Here is a 24905-nt window from a genome sequence, read left to right on the forward strand (position 1 = left end):
CACCATACACAAAAATAAACTCAAAATGGATTAAAGACCTAAATGTAAGACTGGACACTATAAAACTCATAGAGGGAAACATAGGAAGAACACTCTTTGATATAAATCTCAGCAAGATCTTTCTTGACCCACCTCCTAGAGAAATGGAAATAAAAACAAAAATAAACAAATGGGACCTAATGAAACTTAAAATCTTTTGCACAGCAAAGGAAAACATAAACAAGAGAAAAAGACAACCTTCAGAATGGGAGAAAATATTTGCAAATGAAGCAACTGACAAAGGATTAATATCCAAAATATACAAGCAGCTCAATATCAAAAAACAGAGCACTCAATCCAAAAATGGGCAGAAGACCTAAATAGACATTTCTCCAAAAAAGATATACAGATTGCCAACAAACACATGAAAGGATGCTCAACATCACTAATCATTAGAGGAATGCGAATCAAAACTACAATGAGGTATCACCTCACATTGGTCAGAATGGCCATCATCAAAAAATCTACAAACAATAAATGCTGGAGAGGGTGTGGAGAAAAGGGAACCCACTTGCACTGTTGGTGGGACTGTAAATTGATACAACCACTATGGAGAACAGTATGAATGTTCCTTAAGAAACTAAAAATAGAACTACTAGGCATATACCTTGAGAACCATAATTTAAAAAGAGACACGGGGGCTTCCCTGGTGGCACAGTGGTTGAGAGTCTGCCTGCCGATGCAGGGGACGTGGGTTTCTGCCCCGGTCCTGGAAGATCCCGCATGCCTCAGAGCGGCTGGGCCCGTGAGCCATGGCCGCTGAACCTGCGCGTCCAGAGCCTGTGCTCCGCAACGGGAGAGGCCACAATGGTGAGAGGCCCGCGTACTGCAAAAAAAAAAAATAATAAATAATAATAATAATAATAAAGAGACATGTACCACAATGTTCATTTCACCTCTATTTACAATAACCAGGACATGGATGCAACCTAAGTGTCCATCGACAAATGAATGGATAAAGAAGACATGGCACATATATACAATGGAATATTACTCAGCCATAAAAAGAAACGAAATTGAGAGGAGAACAAATACCGTATGCTAACACATATGTATGGAATTAAAAAAGAAAAGAAAAGAAAATGGTTCTGACGAACCTAGGGGCAGGACAGGAATAAATAAGCAGACATAGAGAATGGACTTGAGGACATGGGGAGGGGGAAGTGTAAGCTGGGAAGAAGTGCAAGAGTAGCATGGACATATATACACTACCAAATGTAAAATAGATGGCTAGTGGGAAGCAGCTGCATAGCACAGGGAGATGAGCTCAGTGCTTTGTGACCACCTAGAGGGGTGGGATAGGGAGGGTGGGAGGGAGCCACAAGAGGGAGGAGATATGGGGATATATGTATACGTATAGCTGATTTACTTTGTTATACAGCAGAAACTAAACAACAATATAAAGCAATTATACTACAATTAAGATGTTAAAAAAATCAGTTCCATGACTTTATAAACAGACATATTTATTAAAAAAAAATAAAAAAAGATTCTCCAGGTCACTGCATGCAGATGTTTGAGAAGAGCCAGTCACCTCCCCAAACAGGGCCACGTAACTGCTTAAATGTGACCTCTGTGTCCCAGAGCTTGGCCTAGGATTTGCGGGTCCCCAGAGGATATTAGGTCCCGGGGCACTAACTCCTCACGCTGTCAAATGCATGAGACACTGCATCTAGATCTGAGCGTCAGCTCAGTCATTCAGGATGCGGGAGAGACTTGCCAAACAAGCTGATATTCAGTGATAAGCACACTCTTTCCGCATGGGAGTCTACACTGGAAGAAGTCACATTACAGTCAATAGTCTGGGGAGTTCAGTGCAACGCGGGCCAGTTTAAAGAGTCTAATGGCTCAAGTCCCAGTGGCTTTGGGCATTGTTCCCTGCCTTCTCCCTACTCCCCAGGGAGTGAGATGTACCAGAAGCTTCATGGTTGGGAGTCAGGGCCCAGTTTGTCAAGCTGGAGCTGAGGATGGACAGAGGGGTCCTTGCTCCCTTTTCCTACGTAACATGTCATCCCTGCCACCTTAATTAGCACATTCATTCCTAAGTATGTTGGTACCATTGATTAGCATACAATTTTCTTTAACATCAGAATGTTTCTAGCCCTACTTTTTATGTTTTTTTACTTAGCCTACTCTTCAGTTCATACCATTCATTACATGTTAATTATAGTAATTCAGTCCTCAGAAAGTGACCGTATTCCAAAACTTTGGGAGGGATTCTTCATTGCCCGTCCATCTACTGTCTACCAAAGTGTATGCATTTGACCCGTGGCTGAAATTCTTTTGTGTGACAGTTTTTCTTTAGATTATTTGCTGACTGTGAGAAGGATCCACCTCAGCTTGACTACACACAGATGCTGCTTTATTTTGCCTGCCATCCAGACAGTGTGGAAGGGGTCTACAGGGCCCTCAGTGTGGCCACTGGGACTCACGTCTTCCAGCCAATTGAAATGCCTCCTCTTGGTGCAGAAAAGGTAATTGTGGTCCAGAAATGGACTAGCGTTGGGGTCTGGAGGGGATTCCAAAAGATCCTAAACTTCTAAGAACAAAGACTGGCTTTTATCAATCTCTGTATTTTCCCAGGTTCCTCACACGATGCTTTACTAGGTCTTCGATAACGCCTTACTCAATTGGATTAAGAACTAGGGACCCACTATCTAAAAAATGTTTTGGTAGTTAAATCCAAATTTGCTCAAAGTTTCTTTGGTGAAACCAGTTTGCTCTGTAAAGGGCAGCCTTTATTTTGCATGAAGTGCTGATCCTGAGAAATGAGAAAGATAGTCACACTCTGTGGAAATTCTATGTAAAACAAGTTCAGGCCTCAGACACATCCCACATGTATATGACACTTGATAGTATTTCAGGCCCAAACCTGGCCACCTGAATTCCACAGGCACTTTGTATCACCTGCATCCAGTGACAGAAAAGCTTAATGTCCAATAAAACCTCACATCCCCCTGTCGATTTCTAAAGGGTTGACATTCCCTGTTTTGGGGGAGGTAGAAAAGCCTCAGAACAGGGAAATGACTAATACAATTATTAGGTGTCCATTGGCATGACTTTTTACTCTTCACCTGACCTTTTGGGACAGAGCAGTGGCCCTCATGATGGAATGATTTTTTTCTGCTCTTCTCTGTGTCCCCAGGGGGGAGAGGGATGCTGCACAGTTCAGACTCCTCGGATGTCCTAGCTGCAGTTCTTTTCCTTTCATACATGTTTGTCAAAACAGAGTATGCTGGGTTGTCTGAGAAAAAAATGGGAAGTTCCTATGACAGCTTTCACATCCCAGAAGACATAGACTCTTTTACAGGCAGCCCTATATTTCAGCCCTGAGCAGATGACCCGGATGATGTCCTACCCCTTCCATCAGGGGCAGGGTGAGGCCAGAGTGCTGCCTAGGAAGCTGACAACTCAAGGCTCTTCACCTCGATGTACTTTAGACTCAGCATTAACACTGACACAGTGACAGAAAATTCAGGAAGGAGTTATTGTTATTTCCACTCAAGAATGCTGTCTTCTTAGAACATAGGAAGACCATTTACATTTTCCCAAATAAATGACGAGTTAGATGTGGTCTGCCTACATCTCTCTACAGATTGGGTCTCCTTCACCCAACACTGGCATGGATCATAACCTGCCTGGAGGTCTCAACCTGTCCTCAGGGAGACCTTCCCTGACCTGGAATGGTGGCAGGCAACCCTGCCCTGTGTTCCCATAGCATTCTGTGTTTCCCCCTTCACCATAATCCTCATAGATAACTACTTCTACAGGGTCAGCTTCCTTTCTGGACTCTGGGCACTCTGTGGGCAGGGACGGGCCATCTGTCTTGCTCTACATCCCCTAACCTGCCTTCCTGAATCTGAATTACTGCTACAGAGCTCAGTAAACATTTCACTGAGTGGAGCAATCAATTACTTCATTAATTAGCTTTGTAAATCCTACCCTCTGTGTAGCCCTGTGATCTGCAAAGGATATAGAAGAAGCCAAATTTGCTCCACTAAAGGGATTCCATCTAATTGCCCTTATCCATACAGGAAAGAATGGGAGAATGATGGCCCACACATGGAGGGAACACAGAATAAAGGACAGATTAACATGGGGCTTTACAGATCAAAAGAGGGGTCTAAACCTTCTTCTTTGCCACCTCCGTACCTTTGCTCTTGCTATCCCCTCCACCTGGAGTACGCGTCAGCTCATCTGGAAAGGTTCGAGGGCTCCCCAGTACCCAAGGCCTATTTCAACCACCAGATCATTCATGAAGCTTCCCCCGACCCACGGAGCATTCCCGCAACTGGGCCCCATTTACATCCAGATCCTCTCCGGCAAGGCTGAGCACCATCACATGCACCTGTGCATTTACTCAGCAAACATTCATCCAGCACCTCTGGGGATAAAGCAAGTAAAATAAAGACTACAGCAAATGGTCATAGACATGGGGAATAAAGAATAGAGGGGAAAATATAGGAGACTGGGTGGGAGTTGCAGTGTTAAATAGAATGGTCACAGAAGGTCTCTCTGTGAAAGGACATGGAAGCAGAGGCCCAGAGTGGTGAGGGAGAGGGCCTTGCAGATAGACCCCTGGAGGAAGCGCATTTTAAGTGAAGACAGCAGTAAGTGCAAAATCTCTCAAGTGGGGTCATGCCCGGTGGACCCTAAGGAACCGCAAGTCAGCCAGTATAGTTGGGGAGGATTGAGCTGGAGGAGAGTAGCAGGCAAGGATAGTGAGGGGGAGAGGGCTCCGAGGGGCCCTGGAGGGGCGTTGGCTTTGACTGTGTCAAGAGATGAGATGAGAAGTCATCGGAGCAGGGTCGTTTGATTTAAAATGTGCCCCCATACAGGACAGACTGTAGGGGGCAAAGGAGGGAAGTAAGGAGAACTAGTAATTCAGGCAGGGGGTGGTTTATCTATTGAATCTTACTGCTGTTATTCCTACCTTGAGTTGGGGATGACTTGTTACCCATCTTTATGTCCTCCAAAGTAGCAAGTGCTCAGTAATGCACACAGCAAATACTCTATTAGTGTTTGTGAACATGGCAGGGAAAGAAGGGGAGAAAGAGACGAAGAGAGAAGGAAGGGAGGGACTCCCGTCTCCAAGGTAGAGAGGAGGAGAGCAGACATTCCAGAGGCAGAGGCAACAGCAGGTTCAGGAGGCCTGACCCAGCCAGAAAGACCAGGAAAAGGAAGTATGTGCTACAATGGTTGCCATAGCAACAGACAGCTCTCTGGGTGGGTAGCAGCCAAGCCAGCTAGCACAGGAAGGCACTGCATCCCTCCTGTCCCTGACCCGATGGGTCATTCACCGGGAGCTAGTGCCCATCCAGGAAGCAGCTCCCCTGGAGTACTTCTCTCAAGAGCTCTTTTAAAGCCCAAGGACACTGCGCAGGAACTGCCCCATGACCACTGCACAACAGAGATGAAACCGTGGTTGGGCAGGGATGGGGCGCAGGTCTGTCACACACCACACACACAGGACTACTCCTGGCTGGGAGTGAACCATAGGGGCTTTTGAAATACAGGATCCACCCACCTTCCTCATTCTTGCCTACTCCTATAGCCCTCACCATCCTGCCTCCAATTATGCCACCCCCTTTCTGTGCCCTTTCCAACTGTATTCTAGTTCCCTGGGCAACTTTATCCCAGGGAGGTAAAATGAGCCTGCTCAGAAATAACACCTCCAATAGATCTATATTCACTCCCAAGACATTTAATGGGATCTCGGCTTTTGCTTTCCAAAAAACAACTGGAAATCGCCCTGATACTTCATTCTTTCTGAGTCTATATCTGCTACTCACGCTGTTTTATTCACCGTGGCACAGACCTCCTGTTAAAACCCACGGCTTTCTGGGTAATTTAAAAGAAGCTCAAGAGCAAAGCACTCAGGAGCAGGCACTAGTCATCGTGAAGCTTCAAATAAGTTGATATTTGAGAAAATGGTTCACCCTGACCTGTGGAGTTTGGGGTTGTGATATTGGAAGTTAATAAATTATGAGCTTGAACCTCCCACATTTTGAGAGTCTTGTTAAAGCATCTTGACAGAGATGGTTTGAGGCCTTGGGTTTCGAAAATCTTAAATGTGCGTCCCATTCTGCTCTTTGGTGCTTTCCTCACATTAGTCCTAAGGACTGATCTTCTGTTCTGCCTTCTGAGATGTGGGACTAAACAGACTGAATGGCAGAAATGCACGGTCAGGCACCACTCCAGGGGCACGTTTGCTGGGAGTCCTCGAGGGCCGTCTCTGAGAGTGTGACATAGTGCTTGCTAGCGCCACAATCTGCCCCGCTGCTTGGAAGATAATGTGAGTTTTGATGCCACTAATTATTGCTCATTCAGAAGCCCTGGCTTTTCTCCAAACCAGCATCCCTGGTTTTGTTCATCCACCCACATTCACAGTCGTGGTCTTTCAGAGCGTCTGTTGGGAGCCCCCTCTTGCGTACACCGTGCAGTCCCGCCAGGATGCTGAACTGGCTCCTTTGGTCCTGATCTTGGCCTCCCTCTTCTCCCTCCCCTCCCACTGAACCACTAAGTCTATTCTGTCCCAGCCCCCTAGAGAGCAAAAATAGCAAACATTTATAAAGCATCCTCTGATATAACAAGTTAAGGATTCTTCACTCAAATGTTTAAATTGTTATCTTTTGACTAAAATAAAAAATCTATTTATCCCATGATGATTATAGCAAGTCTTTGAGAAGTTGGGCCCTCTGTAGTTATGGAAATAGTGCAGAGAGAGCAGGTTCCTTCTCTGTTCAATTTTGGTATTGCCTGCTTATCCAGCCCAGCTGGTCATGTGCTCACCCACAGGTTCTGTCTCTGTCTTCTCCGCGTAGCACCTGCGCCGCCCTCTGAATAGAAATTCATTCATCCTTCAGTCATTCAGCAAGATGTTCTGCATCTCAACTATGTTCATTTCAGCACAGCAAATATTCTATCGCCCCGGGGGGATTATTGACGGGTAGCCAGTGTGATGATTCCCAGGCTTCTTAGATGGAGACAAAAAAACTAGTTTCACATTTCTGCCGAGTAGTATTTCAACTGTTTAAAATGGAGAAGAGGCTGGATGAACAGATAGATAGATTGATAGATAGGTAGATGATAGATAGGTAGATGATAGATATCTGTACTTAATTCCAAAAACTTCACCTGCTAGAGCATTCTCCCCCCACCCTCCAAGATTAGATTAAATTCCCAATTTACCAAAGGATATGGAAACCCAACTAAAGCAAGGTGACCACACAGAGCTAGAGCAAATACAACCTGTCTCTACTGCACTACCCCCAGCCCCTGCACATCCCTCAGAGGGGCTTATGACAACCAGAGGCTTAATTCTGTGCTGTGTTATAATCCTTTTACACATGGGACTTACGTGGCTCTTTGGAAAGAACTTGCGCGATCTATGCACTTAATGCTTCTACTGAATTGAGCATTTACAGGTATTGGCACCCTGCTCTAATTTTAAGCCTAAATTAGCATTTTTCCTTCATCGGAATAAAGGAGAATCAGCCCTCAGGCGTTCTCTGACACTGGACCAGTCAACATTCTGAAAATGCCCATTTTCCTATGGCAAATCATTGAATAGCTAGGACCTCATCTTCAGAAACACACACACATTTATAACAGTAAATACAGTAAGTACAAATCTACTGTAAAGAATTTGAAAAATACAAAACAAAGTGAAAAAGAAATCAGCTGTTTGACCAATCAGAGGTAACTACTTTCAATTCTTTAATGTATCTGTTTCTCTTTTTTTCATTTCTAAGTATAGCTATATACGAAAATGAGGATCCTGGTATATTTATTATTTGTGTTCTGTTTCCTTTCTGCACTCATCCCATGAGCGTTTTCTCATGTCACTCAGTATCCTTCTAAACCAAAATGTTCACAGCAGCATAGAATCCTGCCACAGACCGACACTATCACTGATGTCACCATTCCCCATTTTTGGAGCCATAGGTTTTCTATTTGTGCTGTAAGTAACACGGAATGAACATCCCTATACAAAAGTCTTTGTGTACATGAATAGTTCTTTAGGATCAATTCCTAGATCAATAATTATGGCATCAAAGGGTAGGCATATTTTTCAGGCTTTTGATACGTAAGAAATTACATCAGAAACAATTTACTCTTTCCCATGCTCAGAATGCCGGTGTCTGAGTTCATGGCTCTTGGCCAAGTGTCAATGAACAGCAATAAGAATCCCAATCTGTCCGTATTCAATTTGTTTTCTATTTTCCCTTCTGGATGTTTAGTCGGGTTTAACCTCCAGTGTCCAAACAAACATTCCCAAAGCTTCTTAGAATCTGTCAAGCTTGAGAAATTAACTTGCCCACAACCTCTCGACTGCAGGCAATTTCCAAAGCAAATCCTGTTCAGAAATCTAGCTTCATGTGTAAAACAGTGGTTACACAAATTCATTCCACTGTCCTTTCACTGAGGAATGCGGTGTATCTGGCAGGATAGTGAGCAGAAGCCTGTACGGAGGTGAGTAAGACGCCCCTACGCTGAGGCCTCTGTCAACTACCAGCAGAACTGGTCTGGGATTTCAACATGATTTCCAGTGCAGCCAGCATATTCTATCTCTAGATTTTGTTTAGCTAGTTTGCAGTAGGCACTATCATCCCAGGGCATAAAAAGTGCGGGACCAAACTGGTGTTTTCTAAATATCTCTATTCCTGGAAAGACTTCATGCTCTCTTCATTGAATTGCACAGACCTCCTCCTTTACTGATATGAGTCCCATTGAGGAATATCCTGAACTTGAGGACAATTTTATAAGTGAAGAAAGGGAATTACAAGAGGAAGGGGAGGAAAAGGAAGAAGAAATCTCTGAAAATGCGAACACGGAAATGATTTCCATGGAAACACTACGCAAAGTGTTCCGAGGAGCAATCGAAGCACAGGACGCTAACAGATTTGCCAGCCACCAAAAGACAGAGAACATGTATTCAGAGGTTAGTTAGATTACTTCATAAAAGGGGCAACCTGTACCCAAGAAAAGTTTCCCTCAATTTTGAGCCTATGTTCATAGAATTTCTCCCCAAATGTATCATCATAGAGAAATTATGATGATTCCTTTCAAAAACAAAAATTTTAACATCATCAGGATTGTAAAGTTAATCAACTTTCTTTATTTTTTCCTTTTAAGAACTTCATAAAAGTATTTCAGGACCTAGGTTCCAAGAATCTGGAGCCAATTGAAGTTGCTGTTCTTCTGAAGCATCCTTTTATTCAAGATCTGATTTCAAGTTATCCAGACTATAAAATCCCTGTGAGTATTACCCCAAGGTCCTAATACAGTCTTAATTTGGTTGAGTTCAGGTTCAGGGCTTGGTGGGATATCACAAATGTGGAGGGGTAGAAGGAAGGAAGAAGCTGAACTAGGCTGGAAAAGGGTCTGAGGAAGCTAAACTGGTAATGGTGTCAGGCCAGAAAGGCCAGCCCTCAATACCCAAATGGCAGCAAGTTCAGACAGAGTAGAGGTGACTATCAGTACATCGGTACCGTGATAGGACCATCAGTGTATGGATAATACTATTAGTACTACAGATAGGACCACCAGTACTAGGGATAGTACCATGGAGCTGCCCCATCGGGACTCTGAGGACTTGGGTCTGCCACAGAAGGCTGGAGGTAGGTGGCTGTTAAAGTTGGGTGGGTGGCCGTATTCATGTTCTGCATTATTTCAGCCATCGAATGGCCCTGGCTTATGATTGAAGAGTATGGAAAATAGAGTCCCCCTGCCGAAGAGAACTGAGGGGACCATGATCCCCAACCAAGTGCTGATCTGTTCACCGTACTCTAATCGTGGCACACATTGTCTCTGTAGCTCATGCAGTGACAGTGCTTATGAAGGAATGTGTGAGAGTTCCCTCAGAGAAACTTCAAGATGGGAAAACTGAGGACAAAACCTAAAGAGACCGGACCAAGTCAGCAGAACACAGGAAGGAAGAGAGGAGGAGCTGTGTCTCAGAGCTACCTTAACCGCGCACATCTCAAACACACGTGCTGCAGGTGCACCCACCGGGCAAGTCCCGGGTCACCAACAGTAAGGGCTACAGAAAGCAGGGGTGACCCCCTTTCAAAGTGTGGCAGGTTGCTACAACCCTCTCACAAGCCTCACACGCTTAACAGCGTGAAGTCTTCCTATTTGCCTCCTGTTAGTCGTTTATTGGACTACAAAGAGTTTGCTGAGTTTAAGATAAAAACACTTTCACTTTGATAAGATGCAAGTGATCTAAGAGGCGTTTCTCCTGACCCCTCAGTGATAACCTGCTATGCCCGGAACTCAGTCTATCCAGACTTAAATATCTTTGTACCTACATTTATTTGTTCTAAATTGATGATCCTTTTTACATTTTATGACTTCTGTTGGCAATAATTGAAATTGATTTCTAACCAGCTGGCAGACACTAGGCACTTTAGTAGTGAAGTATGATGACAGCATTTAAGAACATAGCTTCTGGAATCATAAAGTCATGGGACTGAATCTCGGATCCACCACTCACTAGATACCTGACCTTAACTTTCCCTTGACCCGGGCTTTCTCACCTGTTAAATGGGGATAACACCCATTCCTAATTCAAAGGGCTGTGGAAAGGATTAAAGGAGATGGTGCCTCTAAAGCACGGGGCACAGTATCTGACACATGGCAAGTACTACAGAAACGATGGCTGTTAGGATATCTATTCAATACTGAGCACTTACCACTGAGGCTAGTAAAATAAGTTTCCATGGGAGACAGCAACATGAGTACCAAACTCAGTTGCTGCTCCCAGGCAAATTCCACTTCTGTCTGCAACAGAATGTTTACTCACAGGAATTAAATCAATAACAGAATGATAGAAGGTAAACCACACCCAAGTGCAAAATTACAGGAATTCAAAACATAGGACTTTTTGTGCTAGAAACTGAGTCTTCAAAGATGGCTGGAGTTTAAGAAAGTCGAGAGGGTGGGGAGAGAAGGTCTATGTGGATTTTGCTGTAGGGGTGGAGAGGAGACCACATCCTGGGTGGAAAGAGAGGCCCGGGGGAAGGCGTGGAAGCCGGGCAGCGTGGAGGAGTGGAACCCCACTGGTTGAAGAGCAGACAGCAGGCTGTGAAGGGCTTGGAGTGATCCCGTTGAATTAGTAAGATCAGGCCAGATTGCAAAGAACCCAGACATCACGTGGGGAAATATAGTTTCAATCTGAAAAGCGATGGAGAATGGCTGTGCTTCTGAGCAGGGGCATGATGTGATGTGAATTTCTTCATCCCTAAGTGTTTCTTTGCCTCTTAAGCATATCATATCATTATGTCTCTACATTTAACAGACCTCTTTTTAAAATTATTTATGTCTCTTTATTTAAACAGGCCCAAAATATTTGGAAATGTGGTTGGCAATGTTCTAAGTCATTGTACTCATACATCCCACAAGCATTTACTCTTCGCATTGAGACAGATATGTCACAGGTCCCTTTTCGGCATCTCATACTCCATACTTGCGTTAATAAAGACCAGCTTTCTTCCCCACTTAGGATGAGGGAATAAGTCAGTATGACCCTGGAATTAGTGGGAACAGAGCACATCAGAGCTAGACAAAGGGTGGAGAGAAGTGGTTGGGTGGGTGTCACAGAAAGGATGGGCAGCAGTCTGCCAGCTGTGGGTGTCTCCCTGCTTTTGCCTTCCCCTGGGCAACCGTCATTCTGTGTGAGATGTGTTCCAGAAGCCCATCACTTGAGACTGCATTTCATCCTACACATTCTGTTCCACATTTCAGGGAACAGCCCTCCTATTTTAAGCCAGTAAAATAATTTTCAAATCCTTGGAATTATATATAATAGGGTTTATCTTACGTTACCAAGAACAATTAGGACCCTAAAACGATGCCACGCTTATTTCCTCCTATAATGGGAGAAGAACTCCCTACAAAGTCAGGACGATTTGGGGAACATTCTTACTTCTGGAGACTTTAGAATGACTTAATATGATTGACTTGCAGAGAAGATTGTATTGGCACTTTCCTGAAAAAAGAAACCCACCAACAGATGACTGACTGCCTTCGAAGGTAAGTCCCCTGAAGATGTGTTCTGACGCCCAGGGAAAGCTGAAGTCCACAGGGCTCTTGTTAGTTTGCATATTCCCCTCATCTTGGAAGGAGTCTTATCAACTTGCGCCCCAGCTGAAGCACTCCTGACATTTTTGAGCAGCACAGGACCGACTCCATTGTGGCAGGATGTCTGATATTCTGGGCTGCAGCCCACTATATTCCAGGAGCACCTTGATGCATTGATGACCAAAATGACCTCTGCACATTCCCCAAATCCTCTCTGGTGCACAGACTCCTCTGGCTGAGAGCCCCCCACATGGAGGGTATCTGACCTCCCATGAACCAGCCTCATAGCTCAGGTATCACCTGATACTCTAACAGTAGAAAAAGAGTTCATCAGTCTGTCTGTCTGTCTGTCCGATGATTCATTCCTTCATTGCCAAGGTGCTTCTGCTGAGTCAGCTTCTTCAACCCTCCCCATCCTGGTCCTTTGCATCTCCTCCCTGTCACTCCACCCTGGAATCTCATGAGAGGGCGATGGACCACCCGCTATCATCTAATCCGGGCCCTTTCATCTGATTGTGACCCAAGGAGAGCTGAGCCTTGGACCTGAAAAGCCTAACTGTGATGTTCGAAAAGGAAAGAGGTTCCCTTTCCAGTAAGGTGCTCTATTTTCATTTTCACTAAGCAAATAAAGAAAAGAAAGAAAGGAAAAGAAATAAAAAAAATCTCTGAAGACTCAGTTACCAACACTCTCATCCTGTCATCGTTTTTTTGCTCCAGATATCCATGTACAAGTAAATAGATCACATTTTTAAAATGAACTTTAACCACAGTGATGTTATTTGAAGATCTTTCAAGATAAGTAGAGCAAAAACTAGAGTGTGGTTTTTCAGGTTAAAATGTTGTTTGCTGCTATAAACAGTGGGAAGTGAAGGTTGTCACCTAACAGCTCTGTGTTTACAAGGTTCATGTTTGGAAGCAACACGCATTTTAAATACATGTGAAAAAAAAGCGAGTGTGTGTAATTATTTTGATACGTTGTATTTTTTGCTCCTTCTGGTGGGTGGCCTGGCTTTGTGGTTAGGAGAGCAGAGTCAGAGACCATGCTGACTGGGTTCACACTTACGAACTGTGTGACCTTGGGCAAGTGACCTCGTAGTGCCTTGGTTTCCCCATCTGTAAAATAGGGTTAATTATCAACCATACTTCACAGGGTCCTTGTATGGATGAAATGACTTAATCCATATAAAATGCTTAGCTCCGTGCTTGGTAGATAGAAAGCACTCAATACATAGTAATTATTATTACTATAATTATTACTGCTGGTCTGCTGGTGGTTGCAGTTCACAGGAAATATTTCTGAGCCGTGCAAAATTGTACATGGATGAGCTAAAAAGCTGGCATTTCAACTCCTGAATTCAGTGTCTGCTCTTTGGAAAGAAAGGAGGCTTTCACTGGTGCAGTGCCATGATGACAGAGGGTCCAAACCAAAGTCCCAGGAAGCCCCATGTGGTCAATTCCTATGCAGAAGATCCAGATTTTGTGTTGGATTTTATAGTTATTTAATCTAAAGCCACTTATTTAACTTTAGTTTCATAGATCTTTTACAGAGAGGTTATTTTCAAGGAATGTTCCTAAATTGTTAAGAAAATGCTTTGGTTAAATGTAACAAGATCAATGAGGACACTGTCACTGGGTGGTTAGTGAGGAAAGTCAATTAATTTCCTCTGATGAATAGATTTACAAGTATAAGTGGACATTGGACTTTTCTATACTAATCCAGGCAGTGTAGTTTCTTGTGATGCAAACATATGCTGAATAAATGTAGATTTCTTTTAACAAGCCTGTACGTTAAGCATACAGCCTTAAAATTAAGGGTTCCATTCACTAGGAGATAAAAATAAATCTTTTCATGTTAAAATCATAATGTCACAGGAGAATTTCTTAGAAACAAATGCATCAGGACCCAATTATGTGAGGGCAAAATACCTATAAATATAAATGTAACTGGAAGGGACACAGTCTTCAAGGTATCTGACATTAAGATATACTCCAACCATCTCTTTTATGTTTATAACAAAACATGATGGCTGCTTTGGCGCTTTGTGTTTTCAAGGCACCCATGTCAATCATTTCTAGACTCTCTCAGGCTTTTCTCCACTAACTGCTACTTAAAACTATGGCCCCTGATTTCAGCTCTAAGTCTAGACAATCTGATTTAAATACTAGAGTTTATAATTTTCCCCCTTGCTCTGGAGTGTCAAGTAATCACAGGACAGCTCATTCGTTAATCCCCAAGTTAACAGTCCCTAGTCAGCATTAGCCATTTGCAAACAATATACTATGCAAAGAAGACATATTAGTAAGAACTGTGGAGGGTAGGACCAGAATGGTCAAGGGCGAGCAGCTGTTCTTTTTCGCTTAGCTCACCTAAGATTGACCTTTGGCTGTAGGAGATCTGTATATTCAAAGAACAAGCTCCTTCAAGAAAATGATTCACTACGGTTCCTGGCAGTGACTGGTACAGCGATGGTGCGTCCCTCATTAGGGGTCCGTTCAGATGCTGAACTAACTAATGTTTTCATGAGTGAAATGACTACGGTCAGATAGAAACCTCTGGGGCTTCGCTGGTGGCGCAGTGGTTGGGAGTCCACCTGCCAGTGCTAGGGGAGGCGGGTTCGATCCCTGGCCCCGGAGGATCCCACATGCCGCAGAGCAGCTGGGCCTGCGATCTGGAGCCCGTGAGCCACAAGTACTAAAGCCCGAGCACCACGGCTGCTGAATCCCGCGTGCCTGGAGCCTGTGCTCTGCGGCGGGAGGGGCCAGGACAATGAGAAGCCTGCGTCCCACAGGGAGGAGTGGCCCCGGCTCGCCGCAGCTGGAGAGGGCCCGCTCAAAGCAGCGGGGACCCAGCACAGCCAAAAATAAATAAATTAATTAATTAATTAAAAAAAAAAAAGAAACCTTTGGAACTCAGCTCTGAAGAAAAGAAACATATTCTTAAAGCACTTTCCTAAAAAAAAAAAAAAAAATTAAAAAACTAGAAACTGCATAAATATAATTCTACATTTTTCACACGTGCTTATACCCCTTCTACATTGTGATAATGTCTTAAATTTATTTTACAAACATCTGTGATTTATTTATTTTTTTTTTTTGTGGAGCACAGGCTCCGGACGCGCAGGCTCAGCGGCCATGGCTCACGGGCCCAGCCGCTCCGCGGCATGTGGGATCTTCCTGGACCGGGGCACAAACCTGTGTCCCCTGCATCGGCAGGCGGACTCTCGACCACTGCGCCACCAGGGAAACCCAAACATCTGTGATTTAAAATGTAACATAGCTGGGTATTTTAAGTGGACAAAAAACAGATCATTCAATCTCTAATGTTTAAAAAAAACAGAAATGAGATAGTCCCCCCACCCTCAAAATAATCTGCTGTTCTAAAATTCTACAAATCTGTAGACATGATTAATTTGGCATTAGACTTTTCCTTTAATAGAAGGTGGATACTGTTTTTTATTGATTGATAGGGAAATAATGTTTTGCCTTTCCCATTATTGACAAACTCTGCTTTTACAAATGTTATTTAATCTGATATGACACCTCTGTTATTAGATGAGGAAATGGAATCTCCAAGATCTTTGCTATCTTTCCAAGGGCACAACTAGTAAGTTGCAAGGCAGGATTCAAGCTAAATAGAGAACAATTTTCTCAAAGGAAAAAATAAAAACAACTTACTGTTTAATCACTGCCACATATTAGGTGATCATTCATTCTAACTCATTTACTAATATTCGTGACTTCTCTTTGAATCTCTTCTCTTAGGATGTTAAAATAATTCTCCAAAGGAGTGAGCATGTACAAGGAAGTGATGAAGAGAGGTCTCCTTCCAGACTCACAGAGGAAAAGAAATGAAGACAAGAGAGCGGCAATGAATCTTCCAGACATCAAGTGTAAACATGGTGTTTGTTGTATACATTATCATCATAAGTGTAGAAATGACCCCTACCAGGCTATGAGGGGCTATGGAAAAGGGAGTCTTCCTTAACTTGGAGAATATTCTGTAATAAACTTTAAATTTCCAAGCAAAAATCCGAAGTAAGAAGGAGTGCATTTTGAAGTGATTCCGAAAATAAAAGGCACCAGAACAATATGTTCAAATATAAACATACACATTAAGTCATGAACAGTCCCAGTGAGAAGTATCTACATTAGGCAGATACAGTGAAAATTCCCCCAAAGATCCACGTCAGGGCAGCATGGCTGCATACAGTTTGTTGTTCTCGCTCCATAAAATTCCAAGGTGTATCTCACTAGCCAAGGAGAAGGCGGCGTTATCAGCTTCTGTTACAGTCATGATCCTGTTATCTATTCATAATTCTTTATTAATAGAATATGTTTCTTGTATAGATAGAGGTACAATTATAGCACTTGTATAAGTTAGTGACTCAAATTCAGTGATACTTATCTGAAGAAAGTGATTTTGTTTTTGTTGTTTTCGTTGCATTTTTAAGTGAGCACTGATGTATTTTCAGTGGCTGGGCCTCTGTGAAACCCCCTCTGGGTCTCCTCACTGGCTACTCCTTCTGTGGATCTTTGCTGGACTCTCCTCTTCTACTCAGCCTCTAAGAGTTGGAGGGCCCCAGCACTCAGCCTTCTCTGTGCACAGTCAATTCCTGGAGGAGTCGTCCATTCCCATGACTTTATGGGGCCAAAGCTGAAGTTTCTATTCCCGTCTTCCCCCAAAATCCAAACTTCTCTCTTACTGTCCACTTGATTACCACAGGAATGGCTTATCATCATCACAAACTCAACATACCCAAGCCAAAGAGAGGGAGCCTTCACATCACCCCGCTGCTCCAACCCTCTATTGGAGTCCCATCTCATGTAGAGTCTGGTCCAAGTCCTTACCTTGATTTTAACCCTTGCTGCCTGTCTGATCTCATTTCCCGATATTTTCCCCCAGCCTGCTCTGCTTAAGCAACAATTGTACCTTGTTGACCCTGGAACACAACAGACACATGCCTGCCTCAGGGCCTTTGCACTTGCTTTTCTCTCTGCCTGGTCCCATATATCTGCATGGCTTGCCCCTGACTTCCTTCAGGCCTCTGTTCAAATGACACTTTGTCAGCAAGGCCTTCCCTCAACACATAATACAACATAGAAATAACCCACCATCCCCATACCTCTCATGCCCACTTTAATTTTTTTTTCCGTTGCACTTATCAACACCTGACAAATGCATGTTTACTCTTTTGTTTGTCTGTCACTCCACTAGGTTGTAAGTTCCATGAAATAGGGATTTTGTGTATTTTCTTTATTGCTATACTCCTGAACCTAAGACTAAAAAATCATAGCCAGCTTTAAGTTGCATTATAATACATTTGTGCAAAATGTGTAGAGGTATCACATTTTGATTGATCACTGAAAAAATGAGCCATCCAAAGACAATTTCAATTGTCAGTGAGAATGATATTCTATTTCTTTCTTTCTTTTTTTTTTTTTTTTGCGGTACGCAGGCCTCTCACTGTTGTGGCCTCTCCCGTTGCAGAGCACAGGCTCCAGATGCGCAGGCTCAGTGGCCATGGCTCACGGGCCCAGCCGCTCCGGCATGTGGGATCTTCCCGGACCGGGGCACGAACCCATGTCCCCTGCGTCAGCAGGTGGGCTCTCAACCACTGCGCCACCAGGGAAGCCCTATATTCTATTTCTTGAGAGTGACACATTGCCTAAATCTGCTTCTTGTGGGTTCCATTCCCAGAACACTTGCCCTCAAGATAATGGAGGATGGTAATGCAGAAGCTTAGGAGGTGGAGAAGAAACCCAGCCAGAGATTTCACAGTTTCAACTAGCTGATTCACTCGTAGTTCTAGTTATTCTAGAGAAGGGAGCTGAGGAACATCTGAAAATAGGATTCAAATAAATAAGATATCATGATAAGGACACAGGCAGCCAACCAACGGACATTTTATTAAGGATTGAAGATGACAAGGCAACATTACATTGCACTAGAAAAAAATTAAAAGCGGAGACAATGGCTCTGTAATGATGCTTTATATTTCCTTGTAATTGCTTGCTGTAATAATGTTCTTGCACAGTGTAGTTAACGAAGGAAATTGCAGAATTTCCCTCCTGAGGCCCATTATCTCATCTGAACTGTAGGAGAGCAACCCACACAAAGGTCTCCCTGGTGGGTATTTGCCACCATGTCAGTCTCCAGTCATCAGCAGAATGGAGCAGACCTGGTGGTGGAACATGACCTAGAGATGTAAATGGAGCTCTCGCACCGCAGGTTCTGGAGCAGGCAAGGGTGGAACTTCACACTGAAAGCAGAGACTGCATGGGATTCTGCCAGAAGAAGAAAGAATGTACTGTAAGCTCCTTTCCCCAAGAGCCTTCCAAGTCTTATAATTCTAGTGGACGCCCAACCATCTTCAGATCATTCTGAGGCTGCTTTTGCCCTGCACATTACCATGTCCTCCGGCTATTGCTTTTGTGAGATGGATCTGAAGTCTCTGATCTCGGACTCTGGATACACCATCAAGATACCTCTCTTAATGCAGCCCGGGATGTCAAAGCCATTGTGTATGGGCATACGCACACACACACACACATGAACCCACACCTGCAGATTTTGAGAAGTCTGAGGTAACCAAAAGAAACTTATGACTTATATTAAACTTACAAATAACTAAAGCTTCTAAGCCTTTGATTCATGTGCTTTAGTTCAACCACATTTCCACCTGTCTTAACAGAGGCCACTTTTTAAAAATATTAAAGTACAGGTATTTACATATAACCCTATTAAATTCATCTTTCAAATATGTTTTTGTATTCTATTGTCATGGTGTTAAAAGAAAATTTATAACCCAATTCTACCATCTAGTACATGTGTATTATCTACTTACGTGGTGGCACAGCTGTCCTGGTCTCAGAGCCCTGGGACAGGAAGGCTCTCACTCCCTCCTGGGAAACTCCTGGAGTCTCGAACTGTCTGCCATCTCCTGTGGTGACATCTATGCTCCCCTGCAAGTCCTCATCTAATTTAAAACAAAAGAGTCAATCTGATTTTAAATCTCCCAGAGGAGGCTATCCCTTTCAGGACTCTGTACATTCAACCCAAATACCAATCTCGAAAAGCCACCCTTCAAGAGGCCATCATGTCACATGATTAACAGCTGAGCCAACCTTTCTACCAGGCAATGGTCTGATGTACATCATTGCACTTTTGGTGTATGTTAGATTATAAGATTCGGGGATCACCCAGAACTCATTTTAAAACTGTCAAAAAATAACATAGTATTTCCTATGAAAAGAAAGGGAAGCTGATGCTATTTTCTTCTAAAATAAATATATCACCAGTGATGTCTCAATGAAGGGATTACCCGGGTAAAGATGGTCAAGGAAACAAAATGTTCGTTAACGCAACAGGCAAAGGGTTAGGGTTCCGGCACGCCTAAGATGAATGAGAGGGCGGTGAAGCTGGGGACGTTCACTACTTTACCGTGAATTTTTCTTCTCTTTCTTCCCATGAATAGGTCTCCTCCTCCTTCTTGCCTGGCTGTCAATGTCCACTTATTTCAAAGATCCATTTCTTCCTCTTTAACAAAGACATATTTTAGACTAATTCATGAGAAAAACCCGAAAGGGGGCCACTGTTTCTTCTAAATCATAGGTCAAGGAGGTATCAGCGTGGGCTGCTTGAAATAGCTACTTCCAGAATCATTTGCTGCCAACATGCCATTGGCCTCAGTGGACGTTCACGTCATCCACGTCCACCTTCTCTCCACCCTCATCCAACCCACACACCAAATTGTCACCTTCTTCAACATCTCCCACTATGTGCACCATCTCCTCTCTTTTCGGCACTAAATATGACTATGTTCTCCAGCTCTCGCTTCTATGAGATGAATCTGAGTCGTATCCTGGTTGCTCTCCTCTGGACAGCAATGTGACATTTTACAGGGTTATTCATGATATCTTCACGCTATCCTTGGGAACAAGGTAAACAAATATGGACTGAATGACAAGTGAATTTGTAACCAGTAGAGTGAGATTCTCAAACACAGAAGATTCATGACATGAGTTATTTATTTTCCTGTTAGCTATAGGAAATACTGACTATGTCTCTCTTACTTCTGTGATTTACAAAACTTCAACAAAGAAATTCTAAGAGAGAGATAGAATTCATGTGAATTATAATTGTGGTTGGTACAATGTTGGAAGAAATTTGAATTAAATTATGCTTAATAAGAAAAAGAGGACTCCCTGGTGGCGCAGTGGTTGAGAGTCCGCCTGCCGATGCGGGGGACGCGGGTCCGTGCCCCGGTCCGGGAAGATCCCACGTGCCGCGGAGCGGCTGGGCCCGTGAGCCGTGGCCGCTGAGCCTGCGCGTCCGGAGCCTGTGCTCCGCCACGGGAGAGGCCACAGCAGTGAGGGGCCCGCGTGCCGCAAAAAAAAAAAAAAAAGAAAAGAAAAAGATAAAGAGGACTCAATAACAAGGTTAGGATATTAACCATAGCTAACGGTAGGCAATAATAGGTAATATTATTGAAGGTCTACTATGATCAGGCACTGTGCTGAGTGCTGAGGCCTTAGCTCATTTAGTCTCATAACTCTGTGAAGTCAGTACTCTCAAGATGGCCATTTACACATAATGAAAATGACAAGTAGAGAGATTATGTAACTTGCCCAAAGTCACACAGCTGGTAAATTATAGACATAGACTAGGAACCCAATATGAACACCCAAAGCCATCCTCTTACCTAGTTTGCTCAACTTGAAGTACAAATAACCAATTGCATAAGCCCAGGATGGAAGAAGTATGACTTAGCGCTGTTTAAAAATAAAAACAGAAGGGTTTTGGTCAAAGTGAATTGAATCTAATTTGCTGTGTGTTGTGTCCCCTGAAGAGTCCAGTGTCCTCAGAGCAACATTGGTAGGAAGGGAGATGCTGATTTTCCTCTGATCAGTGCTGGTTAGACCTCACCGGCAATTTTGTGTGCAGTTCCCGGCCACACACTTGAATATATGCACAGTTTATATATGCAGAGGAACTGAGATATATATATATATTCAGAAGGGAGGAAACTCAAAACCCCATAGTCTTAGCCTTAAGTAGAGAAACTTCCAATGTAAGGGGCAAAGGAGCCATCTCCAACTATTTGAAAAGCTGTCCAGATGAAGTAGCTTCTCTGTGGTCCCCAGGGATGAACCAACTCTAGTGGTGCATGTTGCAGCGTGGCAGATTTCAGCTGACCATGAGAAGCGACAAGCTCCCTGTTGCCAGGATTATTCTGACAGATGCAGGGTACCATGCGGTACCATGAAGGGAACCTAGAACTTTACCCTTTTGTCCTCCTCCGACTGTAGTTTTACCTCTACTGAGTCAGCTCCTCAGCTCTGCAACCCCAACTTCGATCTCTCCAAAGAGCCCTTTCAGTGCGCTCTTCATCGTGTGTGCATTTCTCCTTTCTTTAAAGCTCTCTGAGCAGGCTCATCCCACTGTGTGAGCACCCCCTATTTCCTTGCATTAGAATTCCTACCCATGGTGTCCATTACCACACTCCAGCCACTTAGCTGTGCTGGCCAGCCTGGGGCTGTCTAAGGGAGGATTAAATAGGAATAGAGGAGATACAGACAGTGGACGAACCATTTGGCTAGATGACTATATGGCCCAGCCCACCTCTGAAGTTCTCCTGGGAGAGCTTCTCCTCCCAACCTCCTATGCTATACTAATGGCAGCACCTGTGGTTTTCCTGGACTCCTATTCTCAGAACTGGGGCTGTATCCTTGTCTCTTCATCCTTTTCCCGCCTTCACGCCCTATCTTACTGATCACTTCTTACAAATATCTCTCACATCTCTCCTTTCCTTTCAGTGCCCACTCACCACCCTATTTCAAAATCCCTCAAAATTCTTCTTCTAGACTCTTGCAATGGTCCTCATTTGACCCCCTTACTTTCTGTATCTTCTCCCAAAGCCTCCATCGTTCTACCCCAATCCAGCCTCTACACTGTTCACAAAATAATCTTTCTGAATCTTTACTTAAGCGTGTCACATTTTTGTTTAAAAACCTTCCCTCTGCTTCCTTGTTATCAAATAGATTCCGCATCTCTTAGGATGTTATTTAGAATCTGATTCTCTCTTTCTATGCTTATCATCTTTTTCTCACACTCAACTTGACACAACTTCCCTCAGCATGGTTTCTGGTACTTATTAGATACTCAATAAATACGAAATGGATTAATGAGTGAAGAGGAATGTCTCCTTTTTACAGAAATTCTAGCAGGCGTAGAGTACCTTTTTACAGTAAAGATGTTCCTACAACCATATATGTCCCTTATTCTAGATCTGTGGAGAGAACCGATTTAACCTTTTCAATATTATTTGTGTGTGTGTGTGCGTGTATCTGTGTCTGTGTCTGTGTGTGTGTAAGGAGGGTCACTTTCCTCCTCCCCAAATGGCCCCCTGTAGCTCTGGAGGAGGGAGGCTGAGTGACATCAGGGTACATCTGCTAGAGGCTGAATGACTCACGAAGCTAATGAGAACTAAGAATCCTATTATAATCACCTCCTTTTAGCACTGGGAGCCTAGTCTAACTCTGAACAGGCCAGTGCAGCAACCCCCGCCGTCTGGGCTCCCTCAGGCTCCTCCCTTGCTCCTACCCTTTTTCTCTAAATAAAAGGTTCCCTAACTCTGCTTCCAACACCTTTTGCAACTTATTCTGTCTCCTGTTGTACTTAGCTGGCACGTTTGACTTAGTAAGAAATTTACGTTGCCTGTTGGATAGCTCCTTTCACCTCCAAAGTTTTCTCTGCCATGTTCCCTGATACAGACTTAGAGCATCCTCTAGTTACCCAAGGCATCATCAAAGAGTCTGTTGAGCCAGGGCTAAACAAATCTACCAGCACATTCACTGTCACATTCTTAGCAGAAGGACAGAGGGAAACATTGTTTTCAAGCGTGTGTCAAAACAAATCTGGAAAGAGATGCCACTAGCGTCTTGTGGCCACAGTTCAAAGCCCCACAAGGGCCTCACAGGGCTCAAAGCAGCACTCCGAGCACTTGAGCTCCAAACAAACACTGTTGTGTCTTTGCTCACTTCACGGCTAACCGCAGGGAGACAGCGACACTGAGCGCTGTCTGAAGCAGCCTCACCTTGTTATGCGCCCCAAAAACCAGGCTGAAACCACAACATCCTTGTGTTCTGCATAGGGCAGACTGCGCCGTGGACTCCCAAGGGCGAGGGCTGAGCCTTCTCCCACCAATGTCACCGCCTTTTGAGCCCCTTTCATGGTGAAGCTCCTATAAATCAAGGAGAGCCTTTGCCACCATGCTCCTTGCAAAAGTGTCCGCAGGAAGAGTACCCTGGGTGGAAGACATCTCTTAGCTTCTCATGCTCCAGGAGAACTTTACAACTTCTTTCTGAATGGAGTAACTCTAAAAATATGCTGCTTTTATTTCTTTCAGAGTACAACTTCCTCCAAGCTGATAACCATGTTTCTAAATATTGCATTTTCCTAGGGGAGGCGGGGGAGATAGCAAGCTGGTAGTAATAAATACTTCTTGGGTATTTGACAAGTGCCAGCCACTCTTCTAAGCACTTTCTAAGAACTAACTCATTTAATTCTCATCTATAGGCAACCTTAGAATGTAGGTATATACCTATCCTCATTATAAAGCAGAGGAAGCTAAGGCGTGAAGGGGGTAAGGAGCTCACCTAACTTGCACAGCTAGTAAGAGACTAGGATTCCTACCTGCGGGGGAAGCAATCTGTTTCCAGGGTCTTTGCCCTTGACCCTTGGACCACGCTGCTTCTCTGTCATGTGGGCATCAGGTAGAGGCATCTCAAGGTATAACCACGTGTGTAAAATTCCCAATAGTTCCCTCAGCTAAGGATTCAGGCCTCTGCCCTTTGAACAATGCCTCCCTACCGATAGAAATTTGCCACCAGGGGCCTTGCCTTATGCAATCTGGTGCCACTGACTTACATACCTGACTTTTTTGTGGTATGTCAGGTATTTTTTGTGGTATGTCTGTGTTCTCAATTTCTCTGTCCTTCGTCCCCCCCCCCCTTCAGATTCCATATGTCTGATCACGGTATCTCTCTCTCTGACCTTCAACCAGACCGCATGTGACCTAGCCCCCCAGTTCAGCAGGAAGGGTCTAAACCCTCTGTCCTGACAAAAACACTTGAGGGCAGAGGGACAGATGAGGCCCCAGAACACACCTCCCAAGCTAAGCCCTCGACTGCAGAGGAGCCGTGCTAGAAGGACTTGGCAGGTATTTAAAAAATACATAGCAGGTCAGGATATCTTTGTAATGGCTTCTTAGTCTATCTTTAATTTCCCCACTTTTCAAAGACAGCACAGGACAGATTTCACTTCTCTTTATTCTACTACCAGAGAACAGAGCACAGGTACTATGATAAACAGCAATTAGCACTCGTCCTTAGTGCTGGCGAGGCCACAGGGCATGTTGAGGACTGTCACACACTGATTGGCTGCGACCCAGTATTACCTGGCAGGGCTGTGGGAAGCCAGAAATTCTGATCCTCATGCAGAATCTCTTAAATTGTAAATATTGACAATTAGTTCAAATAGTTTAAAACGTTGTGTGGGTCAACTCTGTGTGAGCCAGACGATCACTTTCGTGGGCCTTGCGTGTGGCTCACGGTCTATCAGTTTTCCACGGCTGGGTTTCCCAGAGGGGCTCACTCCAAGCAAGTCAGAGGGCTGGTCGGGGTAGCAAGGGTAGAGGCTGCTGCCAAGCCCCACGTTTCACAGCTTCAAATGCACCCTGAGCCACGGCCACCACTAGCTCGTACGGTACCAGGCACCGTCT

The 24905-nt window shown here is 44.1% G+C and overlaps 1 protein-coding gene across 1 annotated transcript in view; it reads left to right on the forward strand.

Annotated features, from left to right (window-relative positions):
- SPEF2 (sperm flagellar 2) overlaps positions 1-15975 on the forward strand; it is a 174360-nt gene extending 158385 nt beyond the window's left edge. Inside the window, 4 exon segments of the mRNA XM_029218282.1 lie at positions 2334-2513; positions 8744-8983; positions 9178-9300; positions 15886-15975. Of these exon segments, the coding sequence (XP_029074115.1) occupies positions 2334-2513; positions 8744-8983; positions 9178-9300; positions 15886-15975 (633 nt within the window).
- Positions 15976-24905: the final 8930 nt, after the last annotated feature.

The sequence above is a fragment of the Monodon monoceros genome, unplaced genomic scaffold (genome assembly GCF_005190385.1).
Source record: "Monodon monoceros isolate NGI ecotype Baffin Bay Population unplaced genomic scaffold, NGI_Narwhal_1 Super_Scaffold_12, whole genome shotgun sequence".
Lineage (NCBI taxonomy): Eukaryota > Metazoa > Chordata > Mammalia > Artiodactyla > Monodontidae > Monodon > Monodon monoceros.